The sequence below is a fragment of the Pelophylax lessonae genome (assembly GCF_965119305.1).
Source record: "Pelophylax lessonae genome assembly, chromosome: 1".
NCBI lineage: Eukaryota > Metazoa > Chordata > Amphibia > Anura > Ranidae > Pelophylax > Pelophylax lessonae.
In genome coordinates, this window is record NC_138768.1 from 532,293,262 (window position 1) to 532,314,338 (window position 21,077).

Here is a 21,077-nt window from a genome sequence, read left to right on the forward strand (position 1 = left end):
CGTATGCCTCTGGTAAGCTGTGACATATGGTGGTGGTCCTAGCAGTGTCACTGAGTTGGTGTGTGTGGCGGCCTTGCTTCTGATGTTCACTCGCACGAATCTGGTAAAGAGATTGTGAGGGCGGTGGCGGCTCCATTCACGTTTTGCATTCATTCATTCACTTTGGGTGTGTGTTGATTCCTCTGACAATATTACGCTATGTGTATATATATATATATATATATCCTTTTGCACAGGTTTGATGATCTCTGAGATAACTACATCGTTGGAGGATAAGAAATCTACAAAGAATTTCACAATCCCTGGAGAACATCCTTATTTTCATATGCTTTCAACTTGCTTGTTTCTGGTAAGCAGGGATAATAATAACTGCTGATATTGCATGGACAGAATTTGGTGGTGATTTGGTTCTCTGTCATACTTACCTTTTCATTTGGTAAGCAGCCTGTGAGGGTGGTGGTGTATAGCAGTACTTATTCCTTATTACACACAGGGTGTATTTTTGCGAATTCACTAGTATGCAGTATCACGCTATGTTTTTCATTTAATTTTTTACCTGAACATCCATCAATCCATGGTCTTGGGTCGGATATCCTGGTGAGAGATCCTTTCGTATGGTCTTCGTCTGGTTTGGCAAATCTTTGTTTAAGGCGAATTATACTGCTGCATCTGGTAAGCAGTATTTATACACACCTTCTGCAATTGTGGAGTTCTGGTTGATCATTTGGACTTTACATTATTTATTCACTTAATTTTTGGAACTTTTATGGACTTAAAATCATTTATGGTCTTTTTCACTTAGCGCAGCTTTTTCACTTCTATTATTTTTGGGATGTTTGTCACATATAAGTTGCTGCTTTGACTATTTTCTTGATATTTAGCGCAGTTTTTCCTTTTTACTGCAAGAAGAAATACTCACTTATAAAATTTCTTCTCCAGCGTTGCCATCTCTGTTGTGGGCAGCTGAAGCCAGCGCGATCCTCTTCTGCGTCCTCTTCCGTGTCTTCTTCTCCCAGAATGCGCCTGCACCGGCCCTTCTCGTCACTTCCGGTGCGGCGCCGCATGCCCAGAAGCTGTTTAGCAGGGAATGCGGCGTCACACCGGAAGTGACGAGCAGGGCCGGTGCATTGATTCCCGGAAGCGATGACGTTCAGCTCCCAGGAATCATTGCAAACCGGAAGTGACGGCGCGGACCGCGGCCACAGAGGGAGGAAGTGGAAAATAGGTGAGTATTTCTTTCTACAAATACAAGGGGAGTAAAAAAACAAATAATAATCCTAACTATCCAATTCCTTTTCAGGTGAAGAAGAGCAAGCGGATGGCCACAAAATCGATTAGGTCGATTTTGTGCCCGGAACTCCGCTTTAATCTTCCAATAAATTTCAATAAAAAACTATATAAAATCAATATGAGAGGATAAATCTTGTGTGAAGAATATAGAAGAAAAAATGTGTGTATCTTCTTATGCGATAATCTGCAAAAAAAACGCTAAAATTCCAATAATATTCAAATAGGTGCAGATGGATAAATCCGTGTAGTAAAAATTGTGAGGGATAAAAGAAGAAATTTATATATATATATCTTCTTATATTTGATATTAAAAAGACTAAAATTCCAATGATGTAAAAATAGGTGCAGATGGATAAAATCCGTGATGTGAATGGGTAAATAAGTAAATATATCCTTTTATATTTGATATTGAAAAGACTAAAAATTCCAATGGTGTAAAGATAAGTGCAGATGGATAAATAAAGTGTAGATGGACAAAATCCGCGATGCAGATGGGTGTATGAGTAAATATATCCTCTCAATACAATTGAATTGTGAATGTATAAATATAAAGTGGAATAAATAAAGGACGTTCTAAAAACAGAGTGTAACTAATAAATCATAACAATCCATGAACGAAAAACGATAATAATTAATCAATTAAAAATTGGGAAATGTCCAAGAATAAATTCATAAATGTAGCAAATTGACCCAATAAATGCAATCTGTGCAAATGAGATTTGTGCACTCCTAAGTGCAAAAAAACAATCATGACATTGTCCAAGAAAAAAATCCATAAATGTAAACAAATTGTCCCAATAAATTCAATAATTTCTGTGCAAATGAAATGTGCACTCCTATGTGCAAGAAACCAATCTTCATAAATGGTGTCCAACAATGTGATGAGAGTAAAAACCAAATAGAGATACAAAACTCGGTGATCTTAAAGTGTGCAGTGGCCGCTTACCTCAAACACACACAATAAACACATGTGTGACATCCAATAATGAGGATAACTTTGCTCCCGGTCAGCTCCACAGATCGTTCCTCTCTACTGAGTGGATGGCTGGATTTTTCCTTCTACCAATTTCCATATAGTGACACAGATCCTCCGCTACGGACTCCTATATCGCAGATGCCGATTCACCTCACAGGGATATGAAGGAGAGATCGCTCATGGTGTGATATCTTCAAAGTGTGTTGATTAAATAAAAGTATTGCACTTACAGAAACGAGAGTTTCTCTCTATTGTAGACCGCTTGTTAGTGGTGTCAACCTTGTACCTACTCTCGTTTCTGTAAGTGCAGGGAATCCGTAGCGGAGGATCTGTGTCACTATATGGAAATTGGTAGAAGGAAAAATCCAGCCATCCACTCAGTAGAGAGGAACGATCTGTGGAGCTGACCGGGAGCAAAGTTATCCTCATTATTGGATGTCACACATGTGTTTATTGTGTGTGTGTTTGAGGTAAGCGGCCACTGCACACTTTAAGATCACCGAGTTTTGTATCTCTATTTGGTTTTTACTCTCATCACATTGTTGGACACCATTTATGAAGATTGGTTTCTTGCACATAGGAGTGCACATTTCATTTGCACAGAAATTATTGAATTTATTGGGACAATTTGTTTACATTTATGGATTTTTTCTTGGACAATGTCATGATTGTTTTTTGCACTTAGGAGTGCACACATCTCATTTGCACAGATTGCATTTATTGGGACAATTTGCTACATTTATGAATTTATTCTTGGACATTTCCCAATTTTTAATTGATTAATTATTATAGTTTTTCGTTCATGGATTGAGTTATGATTTATTAGTTAGACTCTGTTTTTAGCACGTCCTTTATTTATTCCACTTTACATTTATACAATCACAATTCGATTGTATTGAGAGGATATATTTACTCCTACACCTATCCGCATCACGGATTTTGTCCATCTACACTTTATTTATCCATCTGCACTTATCTTTACACCATTGGAATTTTAGTCTTTTCAATATCAAATATAAAAGGATATATTTACTTATTTACCCATTCACATCACGGATTTTATCCATTTGCACCTTATTTATCCATCTGCACCTATTTTTACATCATTGGAATTTTAGTCTTTTTAATATCAAATATAAGAAGATATATATAAATTTCTTCTTTTATCCCTCACAATTTTTACTACACGGATTTATCCATCTGCACCTTATCTATCCATCTGCACCTATTTGAATATTATTGGAATTTTAGCGTTTTTTTTTTGCAGATTATCACATAAGAAGATACACACATTTTTTTCTTCTATATTCTTCACACAAGATTTATCCTCTCATATTGATTTTATATAGTTTTTTATTGAAATTTATTGGAAGATTAAGAATTGGCGCCGATTTTTTTAGGTTTTTATAGGCTAACACCCTCACCACCGAAAAGGATCGAGGATGGATGCCCCTGGATTCACACCAGGCAAAATAAGCCCTCCAAGTACGGTAATAGATCTTACCGGACGAGGCCTTCATAGCCTTGAGCAGGGTAGGAATGACCGCCGATGAGAGACCCCGATCTCTCAAGACCTGGCTTTCAACAGCCACGCCATTAAAGTCAGCGAACGTAAAGCAGGATGGAAGATCGGCCCCTGAGACAGCAGATCGTCCCGTAATGGGAGTCGCCACGGAGGCTTGACGACCAGTTGTATGATGTCCGCGTACCACGACCGGCGCGGTCAGTCTGGGGCCACCAGAATCACCAACTTCGGTTTCCGAGACCAACCTGCGAAGGAACCTGGACAACAACTGAATCGGAGGGAAGGCATAAATCAGGAGATACTGATTCCAAGGCACCACCAGCGCATCCGAGGCGACTTCCAGAGGATCGCGCGTTCTTGCCACGAACCATCCTACCTTGTTGTTTAGCGGAGATGCGAACAGATCTACATCCGGGGTTCCCCATCTCGCACACAGCATCTGAAAACACCTCCGGGTGTAGGGACCATTCTCCCTAGTACAGGGTCAGGCGGCTCAGATAATCGGCCTGCCAATTCTCCACAACTGGAATGTGAACTGCTGAAAATCGCCGGAACGTGCGTTTTGGCCCAAGACAGAATTTTGGTCACTTCCTGGGCCGCCCGGGCACTCCTGGTGCCCCATTGGTGATTGATGTAAGCCACCGCAGTGGCGTTGTCTGTCTGGACCCGCACAGGGCGGCCCCGAAGATGATCCGACCAATGGAGCAAGCACAGTCTGATCGCGCGCAGTTCCAACATGTTTATCGGCAGGGAGGATACCTCCTCCGACCAAGTGCCCTGGGCAGACAGAATGCCCAGAAGGCCACCCCAGCCCAACGGGCTGGCACCCGTGGCGATTACCGTCCACAACAACGGCCGGAAGGGAGTCCCCTCCGTCATAGCCAGAGACTGGAGCCACCAAAGATCCTTTCTGACTTGGCGAATCACAGATATCCTTCTTCCCAAGGATTGAGAATGCCTGTCCCATCTGGCCAAGATCTCCGCTTGAAGAGATCGCGTGTGGAACAGTGCAAACGGTATTGCCTCGAAGGCTGACACCATCAACCCCAGGGACTGCAAGTAGGCCCTGAGTGACGAGGAATCGTTGTCCCGGAGGGACCTGACCTCGTCCAGCAGAGTCCGAAGCTTGTCCTCGGGTAGAAAGACTTTTGCTTGGGCAGAGTCCAGGACCATTCCCAGGTAAGGAAGACGAACAGAAGGGGACAAGGTCGACTTCTGAACGTTGACGGTCCACCCGAACCCCTGGAGCGTCTGAACGGTAGTTAAAAGATCGCGTAATAGACTCGGGCTGGCACTCGATCTTAACAGGAGATCGTCCAGATATCCCAAGATCGCAATCCCCTGCACCCGCAACAGGGCCAGGACAGGAGCCAGCACTTTGGTAAACACCCTTGGTGGAAATCCGGAGGTACCTCTGATGATCCCCGAATATGGGGATGTGTAAAAAACGCATCCTAGAGACCGATGGAAGCCAGGAAATCCCCCGGGCTTAAAGAGGCCACCACCGAACAACGGGATTCTATGCGGAACTTTGGAACCCGCACAAAGCGGTTCAGAGCTTTCAAGTCCAGAAGCGAACGTACCTTGCCCTCCTTTTCTGGGCATCGCAAACAGATTTGAGTAAAAACCCCCCAGACCTGTGCCGATGAGGCATCGGGTCGACCACCCCCGGGCGAGCAGATCCAGAACCGCCCGAAGAAGATCTTTTAACCGATCTGGGGTCAAATGAAGAGTTGAGGGAAGTCCTCTGGACGTGAAAGGAATGCGATCGTGTATCCTGATCGAATGATTTCCTGAACCCATCTGTCCGGAATCCGGAGCAGCCAAGGCTCGAGAAAACCGTGCAGATGTTCCCCCACCCCTGGAATGGGTGAGGGCGTCCCTGCAGGTTGAGGCGGCAGGACCCACTGGGCCAGCGTGTGTGGAATTTGGTTTGCCCGCCCAGGGCTTCCTCTGACCACCCAGGCCCTTAAAGGGTTTCCCCTTATCCTGTGCCTTGAAGGCACTAAAGGACCCCTGATTTGGTTTAAAAGAAGGGCCCCGCTTACTGCGGAAAACTTACCCTTGGAGTTCTGGGGCAGCAGAGTGCTCTTGCCCCCAGTGACCCCCGTCACCAACTCGTCCAGGGAGTCCCCAAAAAGACAATTCCCCGCATAAGGGATGTCAGACACCGTCTCTCTGGAAGTCTGGTCAGCCGACCAGCTCTTGAGCACCAGACAGCCATGCCATTAGAAGAGCCTCAACCAAGGCCGCGTCACACAGGTACAAAGCCGCCAGACGCATCTGCTCCACCACCTCCAAAGTAGTCGGAGGGGCAGAATCCACCTCAAGAGTGCGTTTGAGCACCTGGGCCCAATCAGCCACAGCCTGAGAGACCATACCAGAGGCGAAGATGGGCTTCAGCAAAGAACCATCTAAGCATGGCGAGTAAAATATTCCACCCGCCTATCCATAGGGTCCCTGAACACTGCAGAATCCTCCAAGGGCAGGAGAGTGGCCTTGTTTAACCTGGACACCGTGTGATCCACCTTATGGATCGTGAATCCGTACGCAAAAGGATAACGGAATTGAAACCATTTTGGTAGCACAAAAGGGCGCTTTAAATTACGGCAATGTTCGTTCACCGTTTCGTGAAACTCAGCGGGACAAGGGAACACCCGTGCCGCTGTTTGGGTTCTACGAGTCCCAAAGGAAGACTGCTTACCCGGTGGGTTGGGCTCATCCTCTAAATGTAGTGTCTCCTTAACAGAAGCAATAAGCGCAGACACAGCAGCGCGTTCTTTAGCAGCTTCAGGGGAAGGGGAAGGATCATCCTCATCCTCCTCCTCCTCCACCTCCACATCAGAATGAAAGGACCGAGACCCCTAAGGGGTAAACTGTCCAGGGCAACCATATCAGACTCAGATTCAGAGGATAGTGAAAAACCCAGGTCTTTTTCTAGAACCCCGCTCTGACATCAATAAATCCACCTTGGACGCTAAAGTCGCAAGTGCAGCAGCAAGAGAAAATGAAGATTCAGGAGTACCTGAATCATTCACCAAGGCTGGGGGGAAATATGCAGTCCTGGGACTCCATGAGAAACATTCTATGGCGCTGGCCCTTTAAGACGCGATAAATAAGGATTATACTAAGGTTCCCCCCTGAGATGGAAAAAGCACTGAAAACAGAATATTCCCCAAAACCAGCAAAAAGAGCCCCCAGAAGTGTTACCAGGCTGCTGGAAACGATCTCTGCATACAGGAAAAGAAGTGATGTCACTCGCTAGAGGCTGAACAGGAACTGGACTAAGGGAAAATGGTTGCCAATGCATCTGAATGGGAGGCTCCAGGAAAATGGCCGCCGAACATGCAAAGAACACCTTGCCACACACAAGATGGCGCCCGAAGGTGCCAAAAACACTACATAGAGAGCTGCAGAAAGTGACCACAGTGAGGCCAGAGCAGCTGCCCATACCCAAAATGGCGGACCCGCGGTTTTTTGCACCGCAGCGCCATGTCTGCACCCCCAAACACACTAATGAAGCAGAAAGGGATAGGGACCCCCACAAACCCCCACATGGCGATACCTGCGCCTAGAAGCCCCCTCAGGGACCGGGAGGAATGCGAGCCCCGGACACAGACATGAGGGGAGAGCACAGACATCAGCAGACTGTCATCCCCAAACAGAGGCCCCACACAGAAGTTACTTACCGCTGCATACAGCATGGGCGCCTCGATATCGTGGGAACCCCCCACCCCAGATGGCGGGGGGGGCCGTCAGCCGAAATAGGATGTGTTGCACGGTCAAAACAGCGTGTTGAGGACCCCCGGCGAGGTAGCCACCTGTGGGATTTTGCCCCTGAGGACAGGGGCAGGTCATTTGATAGGCCAGAGCACACGCATAGCCCGCTAAACGCTCGATGGTGGGCTGGGATTCCATAAGATCCTCTGTCCTGGAGTACCAGGACGATCAGTCCGATTCCCAGCTCCGCAAACGCTGTAGTCTTCCGGAGAACTGACTAAGAGCAGAAACAAATAAAAAGCTAGTAGTGCAAAGAAAAACACATTTGCAGAAAATAAAAGTAATAAAACAGAAGAAAGGCTGAGACATGTAGCCCCAGCACAGGGAAAGCCTATCTTACTCCTAACTAGGCAGAAGACAAACTGAATTGGGAATGAGGCTAGACGGGGTATTGGACCAGAGGGACAGCCCCCTGTAGGTGTGTCTTTGTAAATTGCTTTGTTTTTAACAAGTCTTATGCCTAGCTTGCTCCTGTGGATAAGAGGTCAATACCCATTGGTGAAGACTGTATGAGTGGGCGGCGACTGTCACAGGACGTAAGAGAAACAGGAGCTCACCCATGAAAGAAAAAACCCTAAAGAGAAATAAACAATTCCCTTATGAAATAGCAGCCCGCAAAACCTTGTGGCCAAAGGAAGCATCCGAAGATGCCAACAAATTCACCTTGTAGAATTTTGTAAAAGTGTGCACAGACGACACAGTGGCTGCTTTACAAACTTGCACTACGGAGGCCTGATGGCGAAAAGCCCAAGAGGCACTCAGCGCTCTAATAGAATGCGCCTTCACAGGAAAAGGAGGAACCTGACCCTTCAGTGAATAAGCCTGAATAGCCATATGCCTGATCCATCTGGAAATGGTCGCAGCAGACGCAGCCAAACCTTTCCGAGGTCCTTCTGTAAGAACAAAGAGTCAGATTTTCTAAAAGATTACCGCCAGATAAACCCTTATTGCCCGAACCACATCCAGAGAATGCAAGGCAATTTCCTTGGAATACTGAGGCTTAGGACAGAGAGAAGGCAACACAATGTCTGCATTGATATGAAAATCCGACACCACCCTAGGAAGAAAAGACGGATTATGTACCACTTTATCTCTGTGGACTACCAAATAAGGCGAACAACTGGACAGAGCTGCTAACTCAGACACTCTGCGGGCAGAAGTAATTGCCACCACAAAGGCAACCTTCTTGGCTAAAGAAAGCAGAGAAATCTCCCTAATGTTCTCAAAAAGAGGCTTTTGAAGAACGGACAAAACCAGATTGAGATCCCACGGAGGCAACAGGGATCTCCGCGGGGGAGCCAGATGATGCACACCTTGAATAAAGGTGCAAATCAGGGCATTAGCAGCCAATGGACGTTGGAAGTAAATGGCCAAGGCCAACACTTGGCCCTTGATAGGGCCCAAAGCCAACCGCTGCTCAACCCCTTTTTGTAAAAAGGCCAAAACCCTAGCTATAAAGGGAGGGTGCAACTGCAGCGATTCACACCAGGAAATTTACGATTTCTACCTACGATGGTAGATCTTCCTGGACGTTGCCTTCCTGGCCTTCAAAAGTGTAGGAATCCCCGAGTCAGAAAGACCTCTACCCCTCAACACCTCGCTTTCAACAGCCATGCCGTTAAAGCCAGCGACCATAAAGCAGGATGGAAGATCGGTCCCTGGGACAGTAGATTCTCCTGCAGAGGAAATCTCCACAGAGGATCGACAACCATTTTTACTAGGCCTGCATACCAAGATAGACAAGGCCAGTCTGGGGCCACCAGAACGACCAGAATTCCTTCCCACGCCACCCTGCAAATGAAATGAAATGAAGGTCAGTCAGTCTGAAAAATTGGGAAAACTTTGAAAGTGCAGTCACAAAAACTATCAAGCACTACAAAGAAACTGGCTCACATGCAGACCGCCCCAGGAAAGGAAAACCAAGAGTCACCTCTGCTGCGGAGGATAAGTTCATCCGAGTCACCAGCCTCAGAAATCGCAACAAAAAACAAACAAACAGCTGCTCAGATTAGAGACCAGGTCAATGGCACACGGAGTTCTAGCAGCAGACACATCTCTAGAACAACTGTTAAGAGGAGACTGTGTGAATCAGGCCTTCATGGTAGAATATCTGCTAGGAAACCACTGCTAAAGAAAGGCAACAAGCAGAAGAGACTTGTTTGGGCTAAAGAACACAAGGAATGGACATTAGACCAGTGGAAATCTGTGCTTTGGTCTGATGAGTCCAAATTTGAGATCTTTGGTTCCAAGCACTGTGTCTTTGTGCGAGGCAGAAAAGGTGAAGGGATGGACTCTACATGCCTGGTTCCCACCGTGAAGCATGGAGGAGGAGGTGTGATGATGTGGGGGTGCTTTGCTGGTGACACTGTTGGGGATTTATTCAAAATTGAAGGCATACTGAACCTACCACAGCATCTTGCAGCGGCATGCTATTCCATCCGGTTTGCGTTTAGTTGGACCATCATTTATTGTTCAACAGGTCAATGACCCCAAACACACCTCCAGGCTGTGTAAGGGCTATTTGATCAAGGAGTGATGGGGTGCTGCGCCAGATGACCTGGCCTCCACAGTCACCGGACCTGAACCCAATCGAGATGGTTTGGGGTGAGCTGGACCGCTGAGTGAAGGCAAAAGGGCCAACAAGTGTTAAGCATCTCTGGGAACTCCTTCAAGACTGTTGGAAGACCATTTCAGGTGACTACCTCTTGAAGTGTGTCTTCTCTTTGAATGAGAAGGTGTGTCCAAACTTTTGGTCTGTACATTATATATATATATATATATATATATATATATACATATACACACACAATATATATATATATATATATATATATATATATATATATATATATATATATATATATATATATATCTCCTTGTTATCTTTAGTAATTATAAAGATATTGCTGAATACAACAGGGATCCTACAAATCCTGCACCTCTCTGTAGAGCATCAGCACCCTCTGGTCTCTGAATTCAGCTGACTCCAGGTCATCCTCCAGATCCTGCACTTTCTGCTTCCTGGCAGTAACACAAGGTAAGGGGGGGGTGCACTGTGATGCAAGTACGTAGTTAGGATGGGGGACTCTTGACATCTCATGTCAGGGGAGGGTGGTGTGCTCATGCTGCCCGTAATAAAATTGAGCTTGACCAAAAGCCCTAAAATCTGGCCACAAAATTCCCAAATTTAATCAATGAGCCCTGCTCTGCCTAGAAGTTAGGGAGACACCAGCCTTGCTGCTACAGGGGGAGCAAGGAAGCACTGGACATGCATGTGTTTTATACAACGGAGAATGCTTATCCCTGTAAAGCTGAAGGCGAGCATTCAACGCGAGTGTCTTAGCTTATATGTAGGATGATTATCACTTACAGTGGGGGTTAATTGCCCAGGCTTCGGGGTGCCACTCATGACCTACTGGTATAGCATTTAAACTGCAACATTTTTCTAAGCTGCACAATGCTTTTTATTCTACTGGGGCGCCTTGACTGTATAGCAAATTTTATTCAAAAAGTGAACTTAGCCTTTAAATGTTTAACATGCAAAGGAACACACTTACCCATCCCGATAAAATCGCATTCTATATCGGGTTTTAAGTTTGTCCTGTATAAAGAAATATGAGTTAGTTTTCAAGTTTCTGTTTCAATCTGTTTAAAACAATTCACAAAATAATGGAGAGCATTTCACAAAGCATTGAGAAAAAAAAAACACTATACATTTTCCCACAATTAAAACAACTACTTTAAGGCAAAGAACAGCAAAATACAGTGAATGCCTTCAAATGAATCTCCTATGGTAAACTGAAATCGAAGGCAGGCTACAGTCGGCGCAAATTTCTTACCTGCAACCACGTGTTTCAGAAAAGAAAATTACACGATTCTCCCATCAACGCTGACCATGCTGACATGGGAATCCCTCCCGGTTGGGGGTGGGAGAAGCCCGTGATTATTGCTAGCGGAACCCGTAAGCGATAATCCTGTGTAAATCCAGCAAGCTGGTTGTGCCCAAACTGATCAATCGATCAGCTTAGTACATTCAGCTTGCCCACATGGTTCGAAGATCCGAACCGTCTATGGCCAACAAAAGTGAATGTTCACTTTGAGTTATGCCCCGTTTACACCGGAGCGATTTTCTGAAGTATATGAGCTTCTTTTTAGCAGATTGGACCCCACAGACTTCAATGGGAATGCCTGAAAACATGCAACATACTTACAAGTGTCTTACATACTTACAAGTCTTTTTTCAAGTGTTTTCTGCTCAAACAACAGCTCCCCTCCCCTAATGTCCACCTTTCTTCCCCTAGTGCATTTTATTGGCTAAACAAAAACACCTGAAGCTGTAAAATGCTTGTAATTTGCTTTTAAAAAGCTAGTAATACACTTCCCAAAACGGTCAAAAACTCTAAAAAGGGGCCTGAATGTCACTCTGCTCAGGTGTGACTATAGCCTTAGTGCATATCATCATAAATCTTCACATGGCCTTATGAAATAAGCCCATAAGTGCTGTTTGAAAGATGTAAAAGAAAAACACGTGCCTAGACAAATCTCATCCAGAACTAGTAGCCAGAGTTAACAACCTAAGAGTCAACACTATGCAACCTGCCTAAGGCCCCTTTAACACATGCGGACTGTTCAGGTCCACCTGCCAGTTTTTTAGGCGGATCCGAACGGATGCCCCATGCATCTCTATGGGGCAGTGGATCTCAGCAGAGACATTTCCGCTGACATCCGATACGATCCTGTCCATCAAATCCGGACGGATGGAAACCCTATTTTCTATCCGTCTGGCAGATTGGATCGGATGAGAAAGGACAGGCGTCCGTTCTCATCCGATTCACCCATAGGGGACAGCGGGGATCTGACACCTCCGTCTCCACACACAGAGAGGAGACGGAGCTGTCATCCGCCTGCTCAGTGGGGATCGGCGGATCGATCCCCGCTGAGCAGAACGGCTCGGTCGACGGAACTGAGCCGTGTGAAAGGGGCCTTAGACTAGAAGAAGTATCTGAAAGATAACATACATAGTTAAACAGTTAACCGGTTGCCGACCGCCGCAAGTACATATGCTGCGGCGGTCAGCCCCGACCAGGCAAAGTGACGCATATATACGTCACTAGCCTGTCACTTGCTTGTGAGCCAATAGCGGGCGAGCGTGCGCCCGCCCCGTGTCGTTCCCCAGGAAGTCCGTGCGTGTCACTCGCGATCGTCCGCCGTGAAGGGAGAAAGGCAGGCGGCTCATGTAAACAAGCCGCCTGTCATTCTCCCCTGTGTATGAATAGTGATCATACGGTTCTACTATGTAGGACCGTTGATCACTGTTCCTACACTAGTAGCCATGTCCAATCACAGTAAGAAGCACGCCCCTAGGGACACACTTAACCCCTCCTTCCCCAATAAAGTTAACCCCTTCCCTGCCAGTGTCATTTTGCAGTAACAGTGCATATGTATAGCACTGATTACTGCAGTAATGTCACTGGTAACCCCAAAAGTGTCAAAAATGTCAGTCAAGGGTCCGATCTGTCCGCCGCAATGTTGCAGTACCGCAAAAAAATAAATAAAATAAAAAAAATAGCAGATCGCCACCATTGCGCGTTAAAAAAAAAAAAAAACACCAAAAATGAGAAATCTTTCCCTTAGTTAGTAAACGCAATAACTTTTGCGCAAACCAATCAAAATACGCTTTTTGCGGGGTTTTATACCAAACATATGTAGCAGAAACAAATTGGCCAAGAATGTTAAAAAATTTTGATTTTTACATTTTTTGGGGGAATTTCATATATAAAAATGTGAAAAATATTGTTATTTTTGCAAAATTGATGCTCTTTTTTTGTTTATAGCGCAAAAAGTAGAGATCGCACAGGTGATCAAATACCACCAAAAGAAAGCTCTGTTTGTGGGAAAAAAAGGACATCAAATTAGTTTAGGTACAGCGTCGCACAACCGTGCAATTGTCCGTTAAAGTCACACAGTGCCGAATCGCAAAAAAGGCCCTGGTCAGGAAGGGGGTAAAATCTTCCGGGGCTTAAGTGGTTAAAAGAAAACCATATGTTCTCATTTAAACCAGGGCTTGACAAATTTGCTTTGAATTTTTTTTTACTTTCTTTAACCACTTGCCGACCGCTCACGTTGCTGCTACTGCAGCAGAGCGGCTCAGCTGGGTTCTGCGACGTAGACCTACGTCGCTGGATTCCTCCCTCTCTCCCACTGTATTCAGACACAGCGGAAGTTGGGCCAGGGGTGGAGAGGCGGTGATGACCGCCTCTCTTCCCCGATCGTCTGGGAAATAGTGAGGAAATCCGCCCGCTTGTGTAAGCAAAGCGGGCGGATCTCCTATGTAACAGACAGTGACAGATCACAAGATTCAGCATAGCTGAACCTGCGATCTGTGCCTCTGTCACACAATCCCCTCCCCCCACACAAGTCAGCATGAGGCACACATTTAACACCTTGATCACCAATAAAAGTTAACCCCTTCCCTGCCGGTGTCATTTTTACAGTAACAGTGCATATTTATAGCATTGATTATTGTAGTTATTTTCACTGGTTCCCCCAAAAGTGTAAAAAATGTCAGTTAGGGGTCCGATCTGTCCATCGCAATGTCGCAGTCCCGAAAAAAATAAATAAATAAAATCGCCGCCATTACTAGTAAAAAATAAAATAAACAATAAAAATGACAAATCTTTCCCATAGTTAGTAAACGCAATAACTTTTGCGCAAACCAATCAAAATACGCTTATTGTGATACAAAAATATGTAGCAGAAAACAAATTGGCCAAAAATGTTAAAAAATTTTGATTTATAAATTTTTTTTGGGGAATGTTATATATCAGAATGTGAAAAATATTGTTTTTTTTTTCCCAAAATTGTCACTTTTTTAAAAAAAATTTAAAAGTCGCACAGGTGATCAAATACCACCATAAGAAAGCTCTATTTGTGGGGGGGGGGGAAAAAGGACATAAATTTAATTTTATGTACAGCGTTGCACGACTGTGCAATTGTCCGTTATAGTAACGCAGTGCCGAATCGCAAAATATAGCCTGATCAGGAATGGGGTAAAATCTTCCGGTCTTAAAGAGGTTAAAAATAAGCTCATTGAGAATTTTTTTTGTCAAAGACATGTAGCTAAATACATTTTGGCCCAAATATATGACAAAAATTAAATATATTGGATATTTTTTAACTGTCAAAGTAGAAAATGTAAATTTTTTTTGCAAAATGTTTGCTTTTTTTATTAATATCACAAAAAATGAAAAGCGCAGAGGTGATCAAATACCACCAAAAGAAAGCTCTGTTTGTGGGAAAAAAAGGACGTAAATTTAGTTTGGGTACGGCGTTGCATGACCGCGCAATTGTCAGTTAAAGTCGCGCAGTGCCAAGTTGAAAAAAGTGGCCTGGAAGTTAAGCAGGAAAATGCTCCGGTCCTAAAGTGGTTAACAAAGCTTTATTTTTAACGGCCGGCTTCTGTCAAACAGAAAAAGGTCTGCTGATCGGCATTCAAAAAGCGCTCTTAGCCGATAGCTGAGAACACTGTCTGGTGTGTTCTAGTGGGGTGGGTGGACCATGTGCGGCGTGGTGCGTGCTGTCCACGTGCACGCCAAATTGCGTTAGAACACGCAGCGTACGCCTGTACTTAAATGTGAAGATTCCTGCACGAATAGGCCTACGCCATAGAAGGCGATCCAACAGAGGCGAACATGCGAACACTTATGCGCCAGGGCGGACATGAACAAACAAATGGGGGAGAGAGCAGTTTCAGCTGAATCTTGTTTGTCACAGCTGATACTTTTCAGGTAATCAGCTCAGGCTAAGAAATAGTGTAACAATATGCTTTAACCACCTCCCACCCGGCCACTGTACATATACGGCCGGGTGGGAGTCTCGTCCTTCTGATTGGACGTTCCGGAACGTCCTGCAGAAGGAGCGAGATTGCGCTGCCGCGGGTACGCGCAGCGGCGCGATCTCAATGTGCCTGTGTCCCTCGGACACATACCAACAAGTTTTGGCAGGAGGGCCCTGTGATTGGCCCTCCTGATCACATGACGGCTGTGTCCAATCACAGCCGTCATGTAATGTAAATACAGCCGTTGTAACGTTAGAAAACCATACCTCGTGAAAATTCCATACACACGTCACTTCCTGTGAGGAACAGCTGAGCAGAGTAGAAGCGCGCATGCTCACAGCTCCAGTTACGTCATTGCACAGCTGAGGAGCTTACTAGTGCGCATGCTCGGAGGGTATGGAAATATCACAGTAGTATTACACCGCCTCAGCTGTTGCAGCGGTTACATTAAAACAGCTCGGCTGCAACATGAGTCATCTCCGTTTCTATCCCTGTCACTTCCCTGATCTCGGCTAGTAAATGTAAAAGCGGCGGCGGGTCTATGAAATCCAAATGACAGAGATCTCGGCTCCGTGATTTATATTTTCATACACCCACCGCCGCTTTTATATTTAGTAGCCGAGATCAGGGAAGTGACAGGGATAGGAGCGGAGATGACTCATGTTGCAGCTGAGCTGTTTTAATGTAACCGCCGCAAGTGTAACGTTACACAAACTACCGTGAAAATTCCATACCCTCCGAGCATGCGCACTAGTAAGCTCCTCAGCTGTTCAATGACTTAGGTGCTGACGTAGGAGCACCGGAAGTGACGAGGGTATGGAATTTTTACGGGTATGATTTTTTCACGGAACACCGGCTTTGATCTCTTTTTCTCCTCACACAGATCCTGTCAGTGAGGAGAAGAAGAGAGGATCTGTGCTGCAGCCAGGGGATCAGTGAGTTTGAAGCGTTTTTTTTGATAATTACCCACTGATCACGGGGGGGGGGGGGGTCTGTGCTGGTAATCAGAACATTGATTACCAGTGCAGCCCTGGGTGGGGTGCCACTAGAGCCCCCAGGGATGCCCACCCATGACCACCTAGGATGTCCACCATGGCCACCAGGGATGGCAATCAGGGCTCAGAGAGCCTGCCAGTGGTGCCCTCCCTATCAGTTCTGCCCACCATTGCCATCTATCAGTGCTGCCCGCCAGTGCCCATTATTGCCATCTATCAGTGCCGCCCACCAGTGCCGCCTATCAGTGCCGCCCAATGCTGCATATCAGTGCTACCTATCAGTGCTGCATATCAGTGCTACCTATCAGTGCCCATCAGTGATGCATATCAGTGCCACCCCATCAGTGCCCTCCTCATCAGTGCCTGTCAGTGCGGCCTCATCAGTGCAGGAAAAAACGTATCTATTTACAAAATTTTATAACAAACAAAAAAACTTTTTTTTTTTTTTCAAACTTTTCGGTATTTTTTTATTTGTGCACCAAAAAAGAAAAAAAGTTGTGGTAATCAAATACCACCAAAAGAAAGCTCTATTTGTGGGGAAAATTTTACAAAAATTTGGTTTAGGTACAGTGTTGCATGACCGCGCAATTGTCATTCAAAATGCAACAGCGCTAAAAGCTGAAAATTGGCCTGGGAAGGAAGGGGGTGTAACTGCCCTGTATTCAAGTGGTTAAACATACTTTGCATAAACATGCTACAATGTAATTACAAGCAGAAATAAACTTGGCACAAGTCTCTGTAATTTTATTAAAGGGAACAGTGCATAAAATATTTACAATTTTGCAATTTTTAACCTTTTAAGGTTTTTGTTTGCTGTGTAAATATTTAAAATGGACTCACCAGTCCTGCCGCAGGAAACTGCTATAAGCAAGAATCCAATCTTCACTCTTCACGGTGAGCATGGTCTTAGAGACCTTCAAGGACTGGGTCCCCTATATAAGAGGGGCCACGGCCTTGGACCTGTAAAGCACCCTGCACAGAGCGCCTTTGGGGTTTGGTATTCCAAGGGTACGGATCCCAGGGTCCAGCGCCAAAAAAGGACAGCGTTACAGGGAAAACCTTGCTTCCTCTCAGAGGCTGGGGTACCATCTTTTTAGTCCATTGACTGTTTTAGGTGGATCCGATAGCTAACCCCTTAGATCCAGTGATCTTTGTTTGGGGTATAATAGCCTAATCTTTCTTATTCTTTGAAACAAACATGTGGAGCACCTATCCACAGCAACCTTCACCTTTTAGACACTGGCGAAAAAAACAGGAGGTACTTCCTGTATAGGAGGGGTTATATAGGGGGGGTCATCAATTCTGATTTGTTGCCAGTGTCTTTCACCTATAGGTGGCTATATAACCCATATGTTATGATTTATGGCTGTGTCCCATGATGTACGAAAAAGAAAGGGGCTTTTTCAGGTTCCTTCCATTCTTTTTTAATGGTTTCTGTCAAAAACCTTGTGTACAGGAAAACCCTGGGCTTAGACTCATCCAATCCCCGATACATCTAATGTACAGACAGCTGAACCTTTTCATCTTGAATTTCGAGAGTAGTGTAGATTGCTTTGAGCAGATCATCTACCAATATCCTCCTCTTCCTCCTCATCCGAATCCCTGAGGGAAGGAAGTGTACTTGCTCCTTCTCCCTCTGAGTCACTGACTTCTGCCGACTTTGAGGTGGATGCCAAGGAGCTAGAAAGAGTACTCTGCTGGGGGTCTGTCTGAGCCAGTGGGACCTTGATTATTAAAGAACGGACCAAACTCAGAGTACCCGTTAACTCTTCACAGAAGAAAATAACTCCTTGCATTGTTGTGCAGACTCCTCCTTAACAAGGTCTGCTATACAAGTTTTGCAATGAGGTTTTCGGCCAAGTATCTCTTATGGGATTCTTGCAAGAAGGACATTTCCTAGATATCGAGGGAGACCTGGATTTAGCAGTGAATAACCTGAATAAAAAAAAACAGAAAAAACCCTTTTACCTACCAAACTAAACCCTGAAACACCAAGGTGCACAGAAAATATAAGCTACTCAGTGCAACCCAGGCAGACACCAAAGACAAGACAAGACTCGCAGTTAAACACTGTAAAGGCTGAGACCATTACACCCAGCAATAACAGTGGCAGGCTCCAAAGGAGGCAAAGGACAAACCACATAAGTCCCAATAGTAAGGATGAAAAAAAGGTATCCCTATACCCCTCTTACCTGGGCCTGGCTAGTGCTAGCGGTGCCTGCGTCCACCGATGCTGCAGACCTCTCATCCATCCTGTGCAGAGCGCAGCGGAATAGGACAAACGATTTCTCACTTGAAAAAGCCGCTCCAGCGTCCTCCACGCTCCGGGGACCGGAAGCGAAAGCACCAACCGCTTGACCTGACCTGTGTTCTAGCGGCCGGAACTAAGGCCGCAACGGCCCCACCGGAATCCCGCCTACCGTACATGCGCCCTCGCAAGTCGGGACCCTGGCCCGACATGCCGAAAAATTTAAGAACCCCCGGCCTGGGCTTCCTACCAGCCCAAGACCTGCGGCTCCCGAGCACCCAGACAAGGGAATCCGGTGAGGCCTCTGCTCCCCTGAGCCAGAAGGATCAGCAACTCGGGAACACCCCCACCCCCAACGGCATGGGGGGTGCCGGGATGGTCATAAGGAAAATAAAAAAAGACAAGGAGGTAAGGCAACCCTTTCCAACCTGGAAGAGGAGAGATTTAAAGACTGCAGTGTTTCCTGGGAATTTGGGTGGAGCTACTCTCTCCAGGTGCTGATCTGCAAGGCGATTTGAGAAAAATTGTCAGGTGCCTATTAGGCTTGTGACGGTATCAGATTTTCATGCTGCGATTAATTGATTAAGGTTTTGCCACGGTATACGGTATTATCACGGTATTCTATTATTAAATTTAAATTATTAAATTTCCACCTCACTTCAATTTCATTGCTGAATTTAGGGGCTTTGGTTCACTTATGCACATTATTATATAGTCAGTCAGTACAGACTCTGTGAACCAGGCCTAAAATAGGTCATCAAGCAGTGTCTGGCCTAACTGGTGATAACTGGTCCTGGCGCTCGGCTCCGATCCGATGGCCTGGTCATTAAGAGGGCAAATCCTTGTGGTCAAGAAGTGGTTAAACCTGAAGGAGGTGTTGTTTATAAATTACTTTACTATTGCTTTAGGCCTGGTTCACATGTATGCGGGTTGGTGGTTCACATGTATGCGGGTTGGCGGTTCACATGTATGCGGGTTGGCGGCCCACATTTGCACAGGCATAGCAGCCCATTGATTTGAACGGGCTGCTATGCCCTCATTTTCCGCAGAAAAAAGGTGCATGCAGCATTTTTTTTAAATTCAGTGGCCTTGAAATCCATCCTGCTTTTGCACCATGCGACTAACCTGCAGTTCCTGCTCTGGCAAGCTTTCTGCATTTTTTGTATACGTGGGCACGGCATTTAAAAACAGTTTGCGTGTGCAGCAACGGCAGGTAAGTCGCATGGTGCAAAAGAAGGATGGATTTCATGGCCACTGCATTTTTTTAAATTCTGCATGCACCTTTTTTCAGCTGAAAACGCAGGCATAGCAGCTCAAGCCCATTCACATCAATGGGCTGCTATGCCTGTGCAAATGTGGGCCCCCAACCCGCATACATGTGAACCAGGCCTAAAGCAATAGTAAAGTCATTAATTGGTTAAACCTGCAGGAGGACCAGTGTTTTTATCTTGATTTGCCCCTTTAAAGACCAGGCCATCGGATCATCACCAGGTAGGCCAGACACTGCTTGATGGCTATATAATAATGTAATGTGGGCTGCTATGTGTGTGTGTGTATATATATATTAGAGCTGCACGATTCTGGCCAAAATGAGAATCACGATTTTTTAGCTTGGAATAAAGATCACGATTCTCTGTGTAACAAAAAAAAAAATTGGGATAACTTTACTGTTACGTTTTTTTTTTTTTATTTATTCATTGAAGTCTATTAATTGCGTTTGAAAGACTGCTGCGCAAATACAGTGTGACATAAAATATTACAACAATCGCCATTTTTTTCTGTAGTTTTCTGTAGGGTCTCTGCTAAAAAAATATATAAAATGTTTGGGGGTTCTAAGTACTTTTCTAGCAAAAAAAAAAACTGATTTTAACTTGCAAGCAACAAGTGTCAGAAAAAGGTCCAGTCTTTAAGAGGTTAAACTTCCTTTCTCCCTGGCAGAGGGAAGGAAAAGATACAATGTAATCATTTTTGTTTATAGTTAGGAGACTTTGCTGATAGGCATTAGCTGTGTGAGTGAATGAGTCATCCAGCTCACTGAAATGTATCAATTCACAAGTCAGACCCAGGAGCAGAGAAACTCGGTATTTTAAAAATGCCACAATAACAATACCGTGGCTATGCAATACCGCGATATATCGAATTACCGAAAACCGGCATATGTCTAGTGCCTATAGCCGAGAGTGGGAATATACCCCCCTGGGACTGCTCCATAAGCGTATTTTTTTCGTGCTTGTGTCCTGTTCCTGTAGGGGGCAGTATAACCGGATGGTTAAGAAGATAAGGAGCTGTGTCCGTTAATGAACGAAAGAGAAATATACAGTGAGCGCAAGTTGTGTGGAGGAAAATGCCTTGTTGATGTCAGAGCTCAGTAGAGAATGGGCAGACTGGTTCCAGATAACAGAAAGGCAACATTAACTCAAATAACC

The 21,077-nt window shown here is 45.2% G+C and overlaps 1 protein-coding gene across 1 annotated transcript in view; it reads right to left on the minus strand.

The window, feature by feature from the left end:
• Window positions 1-18,655, minus strand: part of CENPC (centromere protein C) — a gene marked incomplete at its 5' end in the record, with an annotated part of 583,906 nt that extends 565,251 nt beyond the window's left edge. Inside the window, 2 exons of the mRNA XM_082243417.1 lie at window positions 11,129-11,172; window positions 18,596-18,655. Of these exons, the coding sequence (XP_082099543.1) occupies window positions 11,129-11,172; window positions 18,596-18,655 (104 nt within the window). The remainder of the gene's footprint in view (window positions 1-11,128; window positions 11,173-18,595) is intronic.
• Window positions 18,656-21,077: the final 2,422 nt, after the last annotated feature.